Source organism: Argiope bruennichi, chromosome 7 (assembly GCF_947563725.1).
Source record: "Argiope bruennichi chromosome 7, qqArgBrue1.1, whole genome shotgun sequence".
Classification (NCBI taxonomy): Eukaryota; Metazoa; Arthropoda; class Arachnida; order Araneae; family Araneidae; genus Argiope; species Argiope bruennichi.
This window is the reverse complement of record NC_079157.1, coordinates 58,220,713-58,240,832: the sequence shown is the minus strand read 5'-3', so window position 1 is coordinate 58,240,832 and position 20,120 is coordinate 58,220,713. Positions and strand designations below refer to the sequence as shown.

Below are 20,120 nucleotides of genomic sequence, written 5' to 3'. Positions count from 1 at the left end.
ATAGATTTCTGATAAGTAGCATATACAAAAAAAATAAGATACCAGTATAGACCAGAAAAAAGATACCAGATACTAGAAAAGATACCAGTATAGACGTGGCGCTTGATGTGTTTACTAAAAACAAGAGACGCTCCGCTACCGGCTTAAAATCGCTATCTTCGTAACAGCGGGCTTGTCCGTGGCAAGTGCCATAAGAAACAAACAACAACTAATCATGGTATTTCACGGCATTGCAAAATTATTTTGTTGGAAACTCGTCAGATTTTGATTGCAGTACAGATAAAGGAAGCGTTGAGCAAACTGACTGATACGGTAAAAATTCTTTTCAGTTATAGAATAACAGGAATTATTGAACTAACACAGCATAAAGGACAAATATATTGTACAAAATAGACTTGAAACTTTATTGAAAATAACACTTGGCTGAATATTAACCATTTGCATTCCGTAAAGTAATTCGATGCATTATATTCATCTAATTGAATGACTTGTTTATTGCTCCGAAAATTAAATATATATAATTGTTTTAAGTTGAATTTTGCCGGCGTCCTGGCATAGGGGTAGCGCATCTTCCCCGTGATCTGGGCGTCCCGGGTTCGAATCCCGGTTTGGGCATGGTTGTTCTTCCTATTCTATCTGTGAGATGTGTGAATGTGCCCTCCTGTAAAAAGGGGTTGTGCAAGCGAATGAATGATGCGTGAGTAGTCAAGTCGTACTCTTGGCCAAAGTTGGCTCTACGATAAAAACAGGAGGCACTCCCCCTTAGGCTTAAATCGGCTGTCTTTGAACAGCGGGTTTGTCCGTGGCAAGTGCCATAAAAAACAACAAGTTGAATTTTTCCCAAAATTAATCTACATCTTCTTACCTCTCTGTTGGTATTTTTAATAACCAAAATTTAAAAAATAAATAAAAAAAACATCAAAATAAATGCAACGTCTTAAATAGTATCTGAGAGCAGATATCTGAGTATAAAGGATTAATTTGAGATTTTGAATATATTTATACACTGTCAAGTATGCCATAGTTTAATCTAAATAAGTTACTTATTGATGTCATTAATTGAATTTTAATATTTTTTTTTATTTATCATTATCTTATTATTGTATAATTCATTTATTATTTACTTTTATTGTATGGCTCATTTTACGTTTACTTTTTTTATTAATTTGTAACCTTATTATGTGTATTATTTCTCATTTTATATTTCCACAGTCTTTAAATCTTTTTATTACTTGAGTTTCAATCGTTTTATGTCTATTATATAGGCAGATTTCATACTGTCTAAGTTTTCATTTATTCTGAAAACTGTGTTATATATTTTATTGATATTGATAGATAATACGAGAACTTGAAAGTCTCTGCAAAACCTGGTAGATATATTTTGTCTGTGCGGGCTTTTGCCCTATTATTTGTAAATTATCCGTATATATATCAGGTATGGATTGGCGGAGTATCTTAGATATAACATGTTTGGTAATTTAGCAACATATATGCACAATGTATGACTATAAGCATTTGGATTGCTATCAGGTTCTTATTTTTTTTTTTCAATTTAAAACTGAATTTATATTTTATCGAGTTACTTAACCCTTTCTTTCCGTGGGAAGTATGCTTCCCACCAAATTTATCAACCTTTGTATGAAATTATGTTGGTTGGCATAAGTTCTGACACATTTTTTTAGTAAGTCAGAAACTTAGATGCTTCAGTTCTTTATGTCAGACAAAATGACGTGTCTTGATTTGTTACTTAATTATTAATTAACCAAATAAATTAATTAATCAGATTAAATTTATCTAATAAGCTAAATGAATCCCTTTTCATATTCTAATTTCAAATCTAAAAATATTTTAACATAATATGACTAGAAAAAAATGGCCTTTTAAAGGGTTAAATAGAATGAGGCAGTTAGAACAATTGCCCAGTCATCAGTACCAAAGGGCGTAAAATTGAGGATTCAGCCAATTGCATACAAATAAAAGCTCTTAGAGATCGTAGATTTTTAAAATTTAAAATACTTTCAATCAACAGTGTGAGAATACACATTTTTTTCACAAATTTAGAACCACTTTAAGCTAGCAATATTTCAAAACAAAATAATAAATAGCTTAATGTTAGCCAGCGGCTGTGACGTTATGTTATCCTCACCCCCTCCCCCTGCATAAAATTGTGGACCTTGGGTGGTAAGGCTTGCATGGCATTGGCGGACAATAGTTATGAAATATACATTTTTGGCGAGAAACTAGCATTTTTGCCTAATCCATCGAGCGATTGTTAGTGATTTTTCTTTTCCTGTGAATAATATCCAAAAATCGAATATACATTTTTGGATACCTTCCTTTTTTCCGACCGATTGAAATCCAAATTTGACATAGTTGTAATCACAAGATCAAATAGCAAATTTCATTTATTTAAGTCATTGCAAAGTCATTGTGTTTACAGAAGTCATAATTCAAACTAATGGAAGTGGTCCCCCTAAAACATTCTTGCATACTTTCTAATAAAGGTGTTATCTCAAAGAACACCTTGCATGGAAAGGTTGTACAATAGTTACGAAATATTAATCTTTGGCGCGAATTTATTAATATTATAAAATTTTTTTATTTATATGTAAGAAGTCATTAATATATTGATTAACTGAAAAATTTGTTGGAATATGAAACAGAGGACTGCCAGAAAACACACTGAGAAATGTCCAAATACTTTACAGAAAAAAACGTATTTCATATAAATATTTATTTTCGTTAACTACTTAACTTATTTTTCACGAACTTTTGGTCTTACTCATGATTAATAAAACAAATATCCCTGCTATGTAAACAAATAATTTAAACAGCATTTGATGTATAAAAATCTATCTAATCTTATTGTTTAATGTGCGACAAGGCGAAAACACAACGTGACTCGAATTTGATGTATTACTCAAAAGATCATATCATTATTCGCCGAAAATGCAGCCAATTGTTATTCAATTATTCTGAGAAAAAGCTAATAAATCTAAAGAGCCGGGAATAAATGTCTTTTTTTAAAGATATGTACCTACCACAGAAAAGAAACCGTGCTGTGATGATGCGGATATAATAAACCAATTAATATGATATTTTCTCTGATTATTCAGTCTAGAATGTCTGGTTTTCGTTTAAGTTCAAATTACCGAGCAATTTTTGGAGTGTTTTCATAAAATCAATACCGTTTGAGGTTTTAGTGAATTCTTTGCTGAGACTGTAGATCTGATTTAGGGACGGTTTGAATTTCAGAAGATTTTATACTCAAAAAGGTAAATTTTTTTATATCGTTTGGTGTTTGTAAAGTATTTTGCTATAAATAATTAATAATAAACTCATCAAGTTCATAAAAAAAATAAAAACATAAATTTGATAAAATTTTGAAAGAAATACTTCCGTTTTATTGATATTTAAAGCTAGTATCTAATTGTTTTTTTTTTAAATTAAGCATTCTTATCTAATTTTACAACATACTTTCTTGAAAAGTAATTGAAGGCTTGTTTAATCTGTTTATTAGTCAATATAAAATTTTCCATTAGCGTTATTTTCATTTTTTTTTTTAATCTTCGTAATGATTGGGATAATAATTACTGAAATATTTTTGTAGATTAATTCAATGAAAAAAATGTTCCAAATTTTTGTAGTATATTTTCTTTTAACAATAAAGCGTCTTAGCTCTTATGAAAACTTAATTCTGTAATATCTTAATTTCAGGTTTAGAATTTTCTTACGAAAATCCTTATAAATTAAAATCTAATGCACATTTTTTGTTCATATTTAGTATAATAATTTCTCAATATTTTCTGCAGTTCTTGAAGTAAGGAATATGTAATCTATTCATTTAGAAATATTTTATAGTTTTTTTATTGTTTTATAATGGGAAAATTAAAAATTTCGTTTTTTTTAATCAGTCGAACCCCAATATTTAAAGAATGCATCGAAATACAGCTTATTTTTTTTTTTTATTTGAGGAACTAGATAATATATTTCTTCAGCTATCGGCAAAATTTTAAGCATATCATTTGATCAACCTCTAAAAACTAGACGATTTTTGCTTTTTACAATCTCTTTTTATCCACAAAAAAGTCATTTTTTTTCCCAATTTTTAAAAAAAACTTTTGCCGCTTAACTGGTATATTTTGGTTTCATCGATGTTTTTTTATTCTTTTTTATGCAAATATACTAAAATAAAACTTATTTTCGAACGTTTTTCGAAATATTCACCCAGAGTGTTATCACATACTAAATGCTTTTATTAACCATAAATGCAACATTTAACAAGAATTTTTTTTTTTTTTTTTTCATTTTCACTAAGATGGAGTTCAGTAATTGATCTTTCTCATTCTTCCTAATGTGTTAAAATTTTGTTCTTTTAAGTTCGCTATGATAATATGATATTTTAATCTTTTCAGTTTTTAAATGTAATTTAATAGTTTAATTAATTAAATATTAATTCCATATAAATAGCTTCACCAGTTAATGTATTTGAAAAAATATATATAATTTAAGGAGTTTATAATTTTTATATTATTTAGTTCTAAATTAAAGAGGAAGAAATGGAAAATAATGAAAACAACTTCTATTTTTAGAAAATAGTCATTAAATTATATACTGAATTGTTTTAAAAATTGTTCTGATTAAACTTATTTTCTCGTTTATAAGAATTTAATTGATTCTGAATAAATTTTTCTAGAAATTTATTTTGACTTCTGAAACTTTTTATTGATTTTATTGTTATAAAATATGTCTTTCCATTGAACTATTGGATATCTTAAGATGTCTGTTTCTTTCTTCAACGAAATGATCTGTTCTTATAAAATGGAATTCAATTAGTTTAGTTATATTAATGTCTCATTTTGGAGCAATACTAGGGCTCTACTGAGCTTTTAATTTTACTCGCAGTCAGATGACGAGGATGGTGGATACTTATTAAAAAATAAGAATCTACTGTTCCTCTGTAGCTAATTAACGACTGAGTTCTTCATTTTATTTGACAATAAATTTGATGCTAGTATATTTTTTTTAGTTTTTATTAATCTGACAATGTTTATAGGCTAGCTTATTATTTGAAACTTACACCATGTCCCATGCATGCAATAAAAATAATTCATGATCAGTAAAAAATGGCTTTTACAATATTTTTATTAAAATTTTATATGCAACGGAATTTTAACGTTTTCACTCAATAACTTTGGAACACAGTTTGCACAAAAATCATTTTTATATCATTACATAATTTTTAAAAAATGAAATTTTCAATGATGAATGTTTTATTTCGAAATAATTTTAGTTGGAATTTTAATTCATTATTAAAGATATTTTTAATCTTATTTTATAAAAATACTTTACAATATATTTCAGTCATGGCCTTTGTACCGATATTAAATTAAATACATTGAGTACATGTTATCGTTGCCAAATAATTAGGAGTAAATTTTAAAAATAAAAGCAGTTTATTCAAGCTTTTCACTATGATATTTTGAATTAGAATATCGAATTTCTTTGTTTCAATTCTTAGAAACAGTAAATATCGATTATTTTAGAAGGCGAATTACTCCATTTAGATTTCGAATCGCATGTGTAATCATTCTCGTAAAAATATCGGGATTTTTTTTTAATAATGCAAGGCTTAGGAAATTTTTCTTTTGCATTTATAGATCCAAGTTTTTAAACTATAAAACTCCTTTTGGAATAAATGAAAAGAAACAGTTTTTGTATTCCAATTTTCGCTAATTCATTGAACATTCAATAACAGACAGACTTGCATTACATTGATTTGAAACGTTTCCAAAACTCTAATATTTTTCTCTGTGAAGAGTGTTTTTAATCCTTTATTAACCAAGATCATTTTCGTATGTAATCACAATGTATCACAGTAATAAAAAAAAATCTGACATTGATATATTCATTAACTTAGATAATTTTTATCTGTATAAACCTTAAACCCATTCGAATCTTCTGCCTAGTGGTGAAATTTCAACAAGCAGATTAGGCAGTTGTTTAAGTTTGCTGATTTAATGGAGTCCGCATTAATGCTGATTAAAAATTGTTAAATGTTATTAGCCTAATTCACAAATAAAATTTTTTAAAAACTACAATTCCTACGAATTACAAAATCTTTTGATTAAAATGTGTTTTTGAGTTTTTAATAAAATAAAATAAATTGAGGTATAATAATTCGATCGAATAGACTAAGGTTTAAAAGTTAATATATTAGAATTTTAATTATTCATTTAACTGCTTATATCGTATTTCATTTAATAGGTCCTGTAAAATAATAATTTTTAATAATATATCTGTTTAACAATTATTATTTCCTAGTTATCTTTCATAAAAAATATAAATGTTTTAGGTCGTAAATATTGAAATCAATAAATAAATAATTATACTTAATTTTTCGAAAAATTATTATTTTAGTCATTATTTCCTTGATATAAGTATTAAAAATAAGTAAATAAAATATTAATGATTCCATAAATTCAATAAAAAATTATTATCTTTGTAGTGATTTATTTCAGTTGAAATTAACCAGATGGAGTACAACTTTCTTGCATACTCCCCAGTAAAGGTCATATATCCTTTCTCTACTGTAAACTGTGGGCCTTCGGTAAGTTCGCGAATACATTGCATGGCATTGGTGAAGGGTAATTATGAAATATAGATTTTTGGCGTCAATCTAGCATTTTTACTGAATACGTATTTTGGACACCTTTATATCGGCCGATTGACACCAAAATTTTACACAACTACTGTTGTAGTCACAAGATAAGATACCAAATTCATTTTTTTTTAGTTTATTTGAAAGTACAGAGCAACTGATGTGCAACCGTTTGAAAGGATTTAGTTCAAATTTTGATAAGTATTTTTAAATACTAAACCTCTATGTCAAATTCTATTTACCTAGCTCTTTGTATTTTGTAGTTGTTGAGTTCACTTGCATTTGGACAGCCAGACATCCTTTGAAAGAGTTTCGTTTTAATTTGATTGGAATTAAGAGTTTTAATATTTCTTACACCAAATTTCGCCTATCCATCTCAAAGTGTTTTTGGTTCACAGACAAGCTGACTGACATAGAGCCAAAAATGTGTTTTCCGAGCTTAGGGAAGCATGGAACATGGAGATTCAACAAATTCTCGACTGCGAAATTGTGGTCGATTATAAAACTTCCTCTATATTTCGTATACGAGGAAGTAAAAATTTGATGATAAACGAAACAAAATTGGTCAATTATTTAAAAAAAACACCCTCATAATATTTGATATCCGAGACCACCGGATGCCTAGATCCGCTTCTGCATTCAATCTTCCCTCCTCCCATAGCATAGGGCCGCGGTGGCCTGGTGGTAAGGTCTCGGCTTCGGAACCGGAGGGTTTCAGGTTCGTGTCCCGATTCCACCGAAGAACCGTCGTGTAAGGGGTTCTGTTGCACGTTAAATTCGTCATGACCAAACGTTCTCCCGCTGGTGTGGCGTGGTGTGGAGAAGGGGTGCCAGCTCAGGTGTCGTCCTCGTCACCTGACCGAGGTTCAAAATTACGAGGTCCGTCTCAAAATAGCCCTAATGTTGTTTTAAACGGGGCTTTACTATAACTGAACTGAACTGAAACTCCCATGGCATTTTAATCTTAGTTGTAGGTTTTGTATTAGTTCAGAAAAACGGATTTTGATTATAGAAATAATTAGCATTCAGTTAGTATTTGATTACAAATAATTAGGATTCAATTAGTATTTGATTACAAAAATAATATTTAAATAGTATTTGATTGCTGAAATAATTAGGATTTGATTTCAAGAATAATTAGTATTTAATTAGTATTTGAATACAGAAATAATTAGGATTTAGTTAGTAACACCATTAGGATAGGTAGTAATACTCAGATTATAATTATGTATTCTGAAAGAAAAATGGATTAAATATTAATAAAAATATAGTAATTATTCTAACTTAATCAGAAAGGAGTCCCTAATAGAAATTGAGACAAACGGATAAAACAATATGGCAACGTTACAAAACATCGCGAGCTACGTTTTTAAAAAAAGATTTTTAAAAACATTGAGCTCGTTAGAATTTGTTTACGAATAATCAACGGTAATATCTCACATAAAAGTAATGAATCATGTGAATTATAAATACTTACTAAAACTGGATATCTTATCCTTAGGAGGACGATTAACAAAAAATAAAAACGCATTGCCAGTTTGAATATAAATATATTCAAATTATCGCAGTATTTATTTTAATTAATCGAAAATACCTATTAGTCATCAAAGACCGCTAATAGCGTTTTGAAAAAGCCAATTTATCGTTTGGGACTGCTGTAAAATAAAATGAATGCGATGAGCTGAATTTAATTTTCGTAAAAAAAAAAAAAAAAAAAAAACTATAAACACTAAAAAAAATTGCTTTTGTGTTGTAAGATGATGCGAATTTCTTTAACTGAAAAACTTGCTTAATAGTGAAGAATTACGGAATTTTCAAATCGGAATCAATTTTCTGCAATGTAACCATATTCTCCTATCCAATTCCAAATTTGATATGTTAGATTCTTTTGAAAGGTCATCTTGAGAATGTTTATATCATAACAAAAAACAGTATATATCATTATTTGTGACTGTCTTTGTTGTCTCTTTTTGATCTCCACCAAAGCATATCTGTGCTTGTCGACAAACATCAGCGATAATTCGAATGTACGTGATTATAATCAAAATCGTCATCGATATATTTGGTATGTGTTGATATTTGACATTCGCCGGTGAAAGTCGACATTCTCTAATTTCGCTCTTTCACAGTAAAATAGATATTTTCTTTCACAGGACAGACAGATGAATCCTCTGTGGTGCGAGTTCACCAACGCGGAAACAAAGGAATTCTTGTCTTCTCTCCAGTGGGGCGATCTCTCCGGAGAGCTGGTCATGGACGTCGGCTGTGGGGAAGGAGACATGTCCACCAAATGTATTTTGAATCTTTTCCCACGAGTTGGTAAAATAATAGCCATCGATATTGATCCATATTGTATTCAAAGATCAAAAATCCTCCACAAGCATAAGAAGGTGGAATATCGACGAGCAGATGTCACAATGATGTGAGTATCTTTTTAAATAATCAGTTTGGTGTATTTTGATTTCCACGGCGACCGTTATTAAGACGACGCCAAGAATTAAGCCAAATAGAAACCTAAAGTGAAAGTGTATATGGTTGCACTTAGTTTGGCTCTTTTAGCTTTTTTTTTTACATAATTTGGCGGTTTATGGAGGTTGAGGTGGTAATAATATTGTACCTTATTGAATTCGAATTCATACATACATTCTGAGAATTCTGAGTTAAAATGAGTTTTTTTCCGTCTAACTTAAGTTGCAAGTCGCGTGCGTGATCAAACGTCAGAGAAAACCAAATCCCATTTTATACTGTTTGGTTTGACGTCAAAAGCAAGGTGCGGTCGCCAAAGTAAAAATTTCTTCGGTGATTCCTCGCCAAATGTAGTAATCCTCATAATCTTCTAGCCATACAATATGATTTTTGCCGTGTTTTTTGATGATTTACTCGATTTTAGAATGCCTGGTGAGAATCTCTTATGAATGACCTTACCGATTTCTTTTAAAGTTTCGATTATTAGAATTTTGGCACAGATAAAAAAAAAGTCTTTTTGCGATTTTTTTTTTTTTGTACTGGCTTACATAAATTCTGTCATCTTTGGAAGTTTAATAATAGTTGAAGGAATAAATTTTAAGTAAAGGTACATACATCTAAATAGACTGCTAGTTATTTTCGATTATCCTATTGGAAAGGCTGCACAGATTTGTTAAGACGCAAATTCATAATCGTAATTTCTTTTTTAATGTACATTTCAGGGATCACTTGCAAAGGTGGGGAAGCCATTTCTCAAAAATCGTCTGCACCCATTGCATCACTTTTATTGAAGAACAGGAGCGGGCTTTCATGAATATGTTTCATCTACTCCAACCTGGTGGTGAAGCGGCTATATTTTTTGCTCTGAGGTCGGAAAGTGACGACGTTTATCTGGAAATGAGCAAGAAATCCAAATGGTCCAAGTACTTTCAGGTACTGTTTGTCTTAAGAAATTGAAATGAAGTAAAGTCCCGAAAACTCAGGATCGAAGGGTGGCCGAATTTGTGAAAATTCCGGGTTGTAGAGAATGGGGTTAAAAAAGAATAGGTACGAGTGTTTCCTCAAAAAATACTGCATTGTACTTGTATGTATTGTTTGCTTGAGAATACAACAGATAATAAGTTGCCGATAGAGTCTGCACCGCCATTCAATGAACCCGGGAAAATCAAGGCAGAGGGTGAGTAGTGAAATGCAGATTTCTCAGCCCATTGTCAAGTGAATTTTGAGAAATAAGCTGAAAATGATTCGATACAAAGTACATGTGTTGCAAAATCTGAATGACTTTGACAAACAACAGCGCTTTGATTTTTGTGTCGATATACAGCTTCATTTTGAAAATGATGATTTTGCTGATCACTTAATTTTCATTGATGAAGTAACATTTCATGCCAATGGAAAGGTACACAAGCACACTGTTTCCTTTTGGGGGAAGAGAGAATCATAAATTCATTGTGCAACCCATGCTAAATTCCCCTGAAGTAAATTTGTTTCTTGCAGTGTCCAGAAAGAAAATGTACAGCCCCTTCTAAGGGGTCATACATAGAAAACCTGCGACTGTCTCTAATAAAACTTAAAATAACACCATACAATTCTGTTACAGGTTATATATAATACCTTACATTGTTCTTGATTTATAGGGCATTGAAACTGTATACTTCTTTATGAATCACCCTATATATTAACAAGTATGTTTTGCATATTGACAAGTATATATATCTCATTTGAAGTTATTAGAAAAGCATATCTTCAGCAAATTTAATTAATCAATCCGAAACAAATTTTGTAGTACCACTAATTAATAATACTATTTATGCTGCGAAATATAACCAAGACACCGAAAATTAATTGCATATCTACAATTAATATTGGGTTTCTCAAAAGGAGTTTTGAGCTCTATTTTATGGAATTGCAACTTAAAGCTGATATTATGATTCTGTTCATGTAGGCCTTTATTCAAAGTGCCTATAGCCACAATGCTCTATTTTTGGGGTATTTATTTATTTTATATACACATTGCTTTACTGTTTAATACAATTATTATGTAACTTTTCTAGAATCTCAATTCCCAAATGGTGTTGAAGCTGAGAAAATACGACGCTGCGTATTATCAAAATGTGTTGGAAAAAATAGGATTCACTGTTCATTTCTGCACAGAGCAAGTAGCGGAGTATGTTTATAAATCGGATGGAGAATATAAAAGTAATTACTTTTTCATATTCTAAAATATTTCATGCCATATTACTCCACGATACTGACCTGCATCTGCTCGATATTGCAGATGCAGGCAACATTGTGCAGATAAAATTTTGTTCGATATTCTGAATGCAGCGCAATATCGAAAAGAACATTACAACAATATTTCGAAGCATTCTGACTTTAATAGGTTAATCCACAGGGAGTCCACCCCACATTAATTTAAATTGCCGAACAAAACTTGATGTTTAGATTACAGTAGAGTGATTATGCAATATGCCGCAAAATCAGTTACAGCGTCCTAGCTGTAAACAATGAAGATTCTAAAAAGTAAACGATATGTGAGAAAAATCAATTGCAAAGTTTATAAAGCGTCTCGATTTATTACGGAAAAAAGCGCAGTAATGCTAAGAATAAAACTTATTTGAAAATGGTACGAGATACGTGAGAAAAATCAATTGCAAAGTTATAAAGCATCTCGATTTAGTACGGAATTATTTTGTTAATGGAATAATTTAGTACTTTAGTGTGCTATGCTTGAGCGCAGTAATGCTAAGAATAAATTTTGCAAAACGCCTATCTGTTTAGTCAAACTTATGACATCTGTGATGTAACAAAGCGTGATAGCAAGAAGAAAGATCATCTTTTGAATACTAAATATCGAACCGAAGCGAGTATAGCATTCCGATTATCGAAAATAAAACTATTTGCTGATAATTTATTGTTTTTTATTTATTTCTAAAGCTTTTCTGATAAAGAATGTTAGAAATTATGACAAAAATAATCGCTCGTTTTACTCACTTTGTTAGCATTATTGCGCTCAAAATCCAAATTCCAGGAAATGGAAAGCAATCTAGAATTTTGCAATCGACTTTTCTCTCGTACCTCGTACCGTTTTAGAGGTTGAACTGTGGCTCCATTGTTTCGTGCCAGATAGCGTTGTAACTAGGGATTGCAATACCGGACCAAAATTTCAATACCGGTATTCGGTATTTTTCAGATCTTAATACCGGGATACCGGTTTTAATACCGGTATTAGAAATTTCAGAAAAATAAAGAAAACACAGGTGTTTCTTTGTTTTATTTGCCAGTTTCATTAGAGAGTGTAAATGTTACAAAAAATAATTTGTAAGTTATAAAATATAACAGTATATAAAGAGTCGCAAAAAAGTAAGGGAACATCTTATTTATTTAAATCATAAAAAAAGTGTAAATATCACTATTCAGTCTGTGGTACTATTAAAATTTTTGAAATTTGATAATAAAAAAACATAATGCATCCATTGTACTATCATTAAGCCTGAAAAGTAATTTTGTGCAAAAATGACCAGCTGTCAAAAACGCTCTTTCGGCATTTACGCTAGTTGGTGGTACTGTTAGCAATGCGCGATATACTTTTTCCAAGTATTTACCAATATATCCCTCATCTTCAACTAAATCGATTTGTCGTCGGGTGGTTTTTGATATAGTAGCTGATTTCTGTACTGTAGTTTGGTTCTTTGAAAATTTTTTTTATCTATCGCTAATTCTAATTTTTGTTCAAGAGACAATTCATTTTCACTATCGACATTGATGTCATCATAATCTTCGATAAGTTAACCGTATTCTTCTGAATGTGTATAGGTTTGTGGGTAAAAACATTTAAGAAAATTTACTATAAACTTAATCAGATTTGAATTGGTTATTTTCTTTTCTTCTTTTTCATTTTCATTTTTAAAATCATTATAATTAAGTAAATACCATAAGACATTTTCTGTTTCGGTATGCCTTTCAACTGTGTCATTTTTCAATGTAATATATAATTCTTCAGATAGTGATGTGTACTGTTCTTTCAGTGACTGCAACATAAAATTTATTGTTGCATTAGCTGTTAATAAATTAGAATCTCTCTGACATAATGCCTCAACAGTCAGTTTTATTGGAAGTAGAGCTGATGCAGCTCTGGATATTGAGTTGAATTCCACTATCTGAAAAATTTTTTTACTAGTTGAAGTCGATTATTGCTTTTTGAATTGGATTTCTCAGTTTCAAAAATCGTTCCATCATTAGGAGTGAACTGTTTCAACGTGTTTTAGAATCTAATATTAACATATATTCTGTTTTATTTTCAGTTAGTATATATTTTAGCAATATGTCATTTTTTATAGGGGAACGTTTAAATATCTTAACAATTTTTTGAACTTTATAAACTATAGGAAGCAATTCGTGATGGGTTAATATTTCATCCTCATTAGAAATATCTTCTTCAGCAACGAGATTGTCATTATTTTCATTGTCAATATCACTCACTCTCACTCTTACTCTCTTCAAAGTTGGAATCCGAAGTTTCTATATCCACATTATTTGGATTCTTCTGTTCTTTATTTTTTGATATCTATTACTCCTAATTGAATTCCATCAGCATAACACAATTGCTGATTTGCACCAATCAACTTTCTAACTTTGTTCATAACTGTTGCTGCATCAGTCGTTATGGATACAATATTTTCTTTCAGGGATAATCCATGTTTCGCTAATTTAGATTTAAGCAATTAATTAAGCCATTAATTTCGTCCATTAGGGAGATATGAAAGCAAAAATGTATACTATTTTGCTATGTTGGCGATTCCTGAACATTTGGTGGAGACAATTTTAAAAATTTCTAGTAAATACCGAAAAACCGGTATTTAAACTTGTGAATACCGGTATTACAAAATCGTACAAATAGCTCAAAATACCGGTATTCGGTATCCCGGTATACCGGTATTGCAATCCCTAGTTGTAACCGATCTCATCGTGAAGCGCATGGTCACTTTATTATACCTATACGCCAAGTTTATAGCAACAATTGTCGCCGTTCTCAAATCAATGTGTTGTAAAAGGACTTTGATAGACACTCTATATGTCATAAATTTCATATTTTGCTTCCTATTGTATTATTTTTTAAGTAAATTATAACAAAATTATTATTATTTTTTTAAAGTAAATTATAACTGAAAAATAAGAAATCTGAAAAACAAATTCTATACTATGCATAAGGAATATATTAATTTAAAAAGGCCAATTTGATTATTTTATCTGAAATATTTTAACACTGTAAAGGCTGATACACTGTCAGTAAGTTGAAACATACGCGATTAACCAGTGGAAGTGGTCTCTCCGAAACTTTCTCGCACTCTCTGTAATAACGGTATTATATTTTCTCAATTAACAATAAAAACTGTGGGATGAAAAATACTAAGATTGACATAAAAACTGTGGACCTTGGTCAAGGCCGTGAACTCTTAAGTGTCAAGATTTTTAACAGCAGGCTCACACATGAGCCTTTTGTGGTTTGTAATATATTATAGAAAGCTATTTATACATTTTGGCCACTTTTTTCTACCAACTGAAACCAAAATTAAACACAGAAATGCAGTTTTAGTTTTTGAGCTATGATGTATGCATAGATGGAATTAACTTGTTTACATGCCTGAAGAAGTCAATGCGTTAGTGGATTTGGTTCAAAATTTCAAATGGTTCTATACTTTAGATGTTAAAACTTTGTATTAAATCTTTGTCGGCTTGCTCTTTGAGTTTTATATAGTTTTAGAGTTCACTTGCACCTGGAGTGATAAACACACTTCTCATGGATTTCACTCGACATTTTACAGAAATTTACAAATTTAGAGTAGAAAGCATATATTCTAAATTCAATCTGTCTGACTCTGATAAGTTCAAAACGTATTTTTCTTATCCGGTGAGGGTATATTTTGGTTACCACAAGCATTGATTCCTGGAAAGGGACAAAAAAAACTGTTTTAATATTAGCACTACGAAGCTGAAGTATCTTCGGGTTTTTTTTCAGAGTTTATAAATATAAAAAGTAATTTGCAATTTATATTTAAATCCATCAACAGTATAATAGCATTATGTTTAAAACGTTCAGTAACCAGAAAAATGCAGCAAAAAAAAAAAAGGGGGAATGATTTCTTTATAGAAAGAAAACTTCTGAAAAATGTCGTTTTCTGTTGCTATTCACGTTTTCTGTTGCTAACGGACACAGTTTGATTACACAGTTTGTGAAACAAAGTCTTGGTAAAACAGTATTACTCATTTCTTTCACTGCGCATGCATAGTAACAAAGTACAATTATTCCGCTTCATAATTTATGAAATTAGAAAGGTACTGTCCTAAATGCTCATTCCAAAAAAAAAAAAAAAAAAAAAAAAAAAAGGTGCCTTTGTGCAACGCAATTTTTTTTCCCGTGCCTGAGAAATAAATTTAATTTAAAAAATAAAGCATATTTATTAATAAATAAAAATTGTTTTAACTTCTTCTTGCTTTCGTAAATAAATACAACTGCAATATGCATATAACCGTATTTATTTTAAATTTCATTTTTAATAATAAACAGCAACAATTAATTAATTTTTTAACAAGATTGAAGAATGCAAGAATAATAATCAAAAAAATAATTTTAAAGTACATGATTTTTTATGACATGATATTTACATGATAATTTATAAGTACATGAAAATTAGTAATTTCTTTATTTAAATATGCTAATATTACTAACCTACCTGATATCATTATTATTTTTACTAATCAATATATAAATTATTCAAAATTAATTAAGAAAGGTAGAATTTACATTATTCTGAAAAATATTACTGCTCAAATTAGGACAAGGTACAAAGTACAAACCGCCATTGGGAATGAAAGTCACAAAATTTATTTCATTTTCTTTTTTCATTATTATTATTTATTTATACATTTTATCGCAATTTCAATGTTGTTTTCAGATGGAGTCAGGGATTCGACATTCATCGAATCAATCCCAAAAAATCTGCGTCGCGAATTTGTAGAAGAATCTTTTTCAACCTTCTTGAAGATGCATCCGAGAAATGAAGATGGCATGCTGCACTTCAAATACACTATGATCAGAGCATTGCTTAAGAAATGAAAATGCTGATCCGAAAATGGAGTATTTTATGCGTTTCTTTTTAATTTTTGGTATTTTATTATAATTTTATTGAAATAAAATATAAACATGATAAAGTTTATAGCCTGACACGCTGTCTGTAATCTGCATTATGTAAAATGAATGACTAAAAATTGTGCGAAATGTTGTATGGGACAGACTGTTTGACTTCGAATTACCAAATTTAGCAATTTGTGTTGTATGTGGTAACTAAGAAAAATGTTTTAAAAATTTAAATTACAGTTTAAATTAAAAACTACTCAAAAATTTAATATTAATAATAATTTTGGAGCATATTATTAAAGGAAAACCATTTTTTATTTTAATTTTTTTTAAAAAATTGCTCTTTTATGATTTTGAATTTAACTTCATACAATTTTTCTCTAAATTGTATAATTTTTTTAAAAAAAATTTCAATGTATTTCTTAGCAATACATTTTATTGCTTTAGTTACATATTATTTAATTATTATACACTTGTTTGACTTGCATTAAATCACGCGTATTCACATTATAGCTGCTATATAGTTAAGGGTAAATTTAAAAAACAAAATAAAGATAGAGGAATCAATAAAAAAAACATTTTAAAACCAACGATATTTCACACGGAAGATTCGAATCTTCTTTAAATTTTCATATATATATATAATATTCAAAACGTTTACGCAATATATTGTTATTTGATGCATCTAGAAAGGCTTATTTATTTCATGTTCAAAATTTAAACTCAAAATGACATTTACTTTTACTAGAATATTATGCATAGGGAAGAATATAAGAATAAACTAACCTACTCAGATTATAACCACGAGATAATTACATTCTCTTCCCATTTTGTTTCATATTACTACAAAATATGACGCTTTTCGTATTAGTTCCTATATAAAGTGAAAAGAATCGAGTATGCAATTTAGATCAATTCCCATTAGCTGTTTGGGTCTAAAGTTTGATCAAAAATTGCATCTATGTTTTTGCATGCTTTCTAGAAAACTACCCGTTTTCTTAAGCTTCAAACTATAGCTTGCAGAGCATCTTAAATTATTAAAACTAAAATAATACTCCAAGCAATTTAGAATTCCATCGGCTAGTTTATTCTTTCAACATAACAGCGTATCTTACAAAACATTGCCAGATTCCAGAAGGTTTACAATGGATCATCAGCTATTATACAGAAAATAAACGAAATAATATTAACAAAATATGTTTATCAAAGAAAAAATCGTTTGCTTTTACTTTTTAATAATATTTTAACAAAATAAAAATAGTAGAAGTTATAAAATGTCTGAAAAGGAATCGTCTGCTAAATGTCTATTAAAAGATTTAGATTATGATATTTACCGAACATCTGTTAACAATATTGCATATTATGTTAACAGATTACATATCATGATAACAGTTTTTTTGCGCTATCAAATAATTGAATTCACATGCATATGGAAAAATATATTTACAAATTTTATTTTTGACGAAATAAGTCAACAATTAAACGTATATCTGCATGGTTTTTGTGAAGATTAAATCGGCGTGTTTTTTCCCAAAAATCGCATCATACCGTCATCGATACTCAGCAAAACATACGAAATGTTGTTGTAACTGATAAGACCACTCACTTCATATGGCCATTTGTTGCAACGTACATCAACTGTATATCACACCAAGTACACATAGTTAACCTATGCAAATGTTTTATACCAAGAATGGTTTTGCCTGCTTTGGCATATGGCATTTTGCTATAATTATAATGATGAACTAAAACTTATCTATTTGGTTTAACAGATTTTCTATCTCGAATCACGCTTAATATTTGAGCTATGCATCTAATTAGACGATTTCAGCCTTTACTACCTCTAACAATAGTAGAAAGGGACTCGTCCATTTAAATAAATGGTTGGGCACAAATAAAGGGGATGAATCAAAAGCGATTTATGTGGCAGTCACCACACCATACTGTTTCCGAGTTATCGCTTTAACATATACAAACATTAATAGATGGATTTACAAGACACTGAACTTTTTTTCCTAAAATTTAATACAATATACAAACTTTTGTGTAAAAATCACATAGCAAATTTCGTTTGTCCAGATAATTTACTTTATCTAATTATCTTGTTCATAGATGATTATAATTCATGAATGAAAAACAATAAATTCATGAAAATTTCAAAGTTCAAATTTTTTACGATTTCTGTATACTTTCATTTTGTAGGCTTCGTTGCTGATACGCTGATAAATCGACATTCACTTTATTTTATTATTTATAAAGATGAGTATAGAGCAAACTATTTAATGACTTTTAATAAAAAAATATTTTTTAGCTATATTCTAGCGCCTTTGCATTGATAAATTTAAAAACGTACTGTCAATTAGATACAGAAAACATGACGAGTAAAATGCTCATTAAGTAACAATATCGTCATGTAATATAAGAAATTATTAAATATAAAGCTAGATTGCAGATTATTCGAAATTTAAAATTAATTATAATAATTATCTACTGATAATAAAGGAGAAAGTGTTTGTGTTAGCGCTCTACAGGACAGACCGGTAGACCTAAAGCTACCAAATTTGGCACATATATAAATTGGAGATTAAAAATGTGCACCTCCAAGAATTTTTTTTCCAATTTTTGATTAGAATTTTAATTAATTAAAAATTAAATGAGTATTCAGCTTGTTTTCGTGATGACTCCAAATATTACAGCACAAAAATTTTATTTAATACCAATTTAAACTGCAATTCTTTTTAATGATACCAATTTAGTAAGCGAGCAAACGTTTTAGAAATTTTTTTATCTTTAAAAAAATTTTTTTTGTTACATTTTGAACAAAAATTAATACTTATTGCGCTTAAATTCAAACAGCTTTCATTGCTTCATGAAATATTTAATCGAATGATTTTTTTCATTGCTAAAAGCTCAGAATGAAGGAATTGACATAGTTTCCATAATAAATAAGAAAACACCGCGAAACTTAAAAGTTAATGTATCGGACAATTATATTTTTAAGTACTTGGATGTCTTGAAAATTAATTCTATAAGAATAGTCCATTTACACAATGAATAGAATAGATGTCAGTTTCTTATTTTAATTTCTGTCACAATTTTATATTTAAAAATATTTTCTTAAAGGAACATTAAGTTACGCATAAGAGATTTAATTGAAACAAACAAAATTCCTAGTGAACCTGCTGATCGCCAATAGATAATCAGTATTTAATAAGTTAAAATAAATGTATAACAAATATAAGGTAAGTAGATAAGTTATATTTCTAGTAGATTTATTATAATAATTAGAAAAGCGCGAGGTTATAACTGCGTTGAAATGCTAAAATGTACAAAAAAAAAAAATGAAAATACCCAATTGATACCCAATTTACCCAATTGATAATACAAAAGAATAAAATATCAATGAAGAATAATAAAAAAATAAATAGATGAATCATGTTTGATAGCTAAAATTTTAAGAATCTCGTGGAACTCAACTGTTAAAAAAAAGCTTGTGCTATGAAAATAAATCTCAGAACGAATTCAAAAAAATAACTCAGAATTGCCGAACATTGCATCATCCATCAGCTCTATGGCATCATCAAAGAATGATTACCGAAAAGATTAATTCGTTTCAAATCGCTGAACATCTGCCATCAAAGTAGACACTGACTCAACTACCATTCTTCCTTTCTGTTGAGCACTCTAAAACAAAGGTATGTACTTGATATTTAATTTTACTTCAAAGTGTTTGAATGTTATTTTTCTGTAAATATGCGGATATATGTTTGAAAGGTTTCAGACAAAAACATAAGCTTAATTCTACTTTTTTTAAAGCTACATATACTTTGGATGTTACTTTTTTTATAGTTTAGA

General features: G+C 29.3%; 2 protein-coding genes across 2 annotated transcripts in view; both read left to right on the top strand.

The window, feature by feature from the left end:
• Positions 1 to 211: 211 nt before the first annotated feature.
• LOC129976196 (juvenile hormone acid O-methyltransferase-like) lies at positions 212 to 16,370 on the top strand. The gene is made up of 5 exons (XM_056089643.1): positions 212 to 312; positions 8,815 to 9,083; positions 9,850 to 10,060; positions 11,182 to 11,326; positions 16,084 to 16,370. The coding sequence occupies exons 2-5, from the start codon at positions 8,824 to 8,826 to the stop codon at positions 16,242 to 16,244; spliced, it is 777 nt and encodes a 258-aa protein (XP_055945618.1). The 5' UTR covers positions 212 to 312; positions 8,815 to 8,823; the 3' UTR covers positions 16,245 to 16,370.
• Positions 16,371 to 19,894: 3,524 nt separating this feature from the next.
• The window catches only part of LOC129975992 (juvenile hormone acid O-methyltransferase-like), a 48,741-nt gene continuing 48,515 nt past the window's right edge, over positions 19,895 to 20,120 (top strand). Inside the window, exon 1 of the mRNA XM_056089314.1 lies at positions 19,895 to 19,960. The gene's annotated coding sequence lies outside the window, so the exon portion shown is untranslated. The remainder of the gene's footprint in view (positions 19,961 to 20,120) is intronic.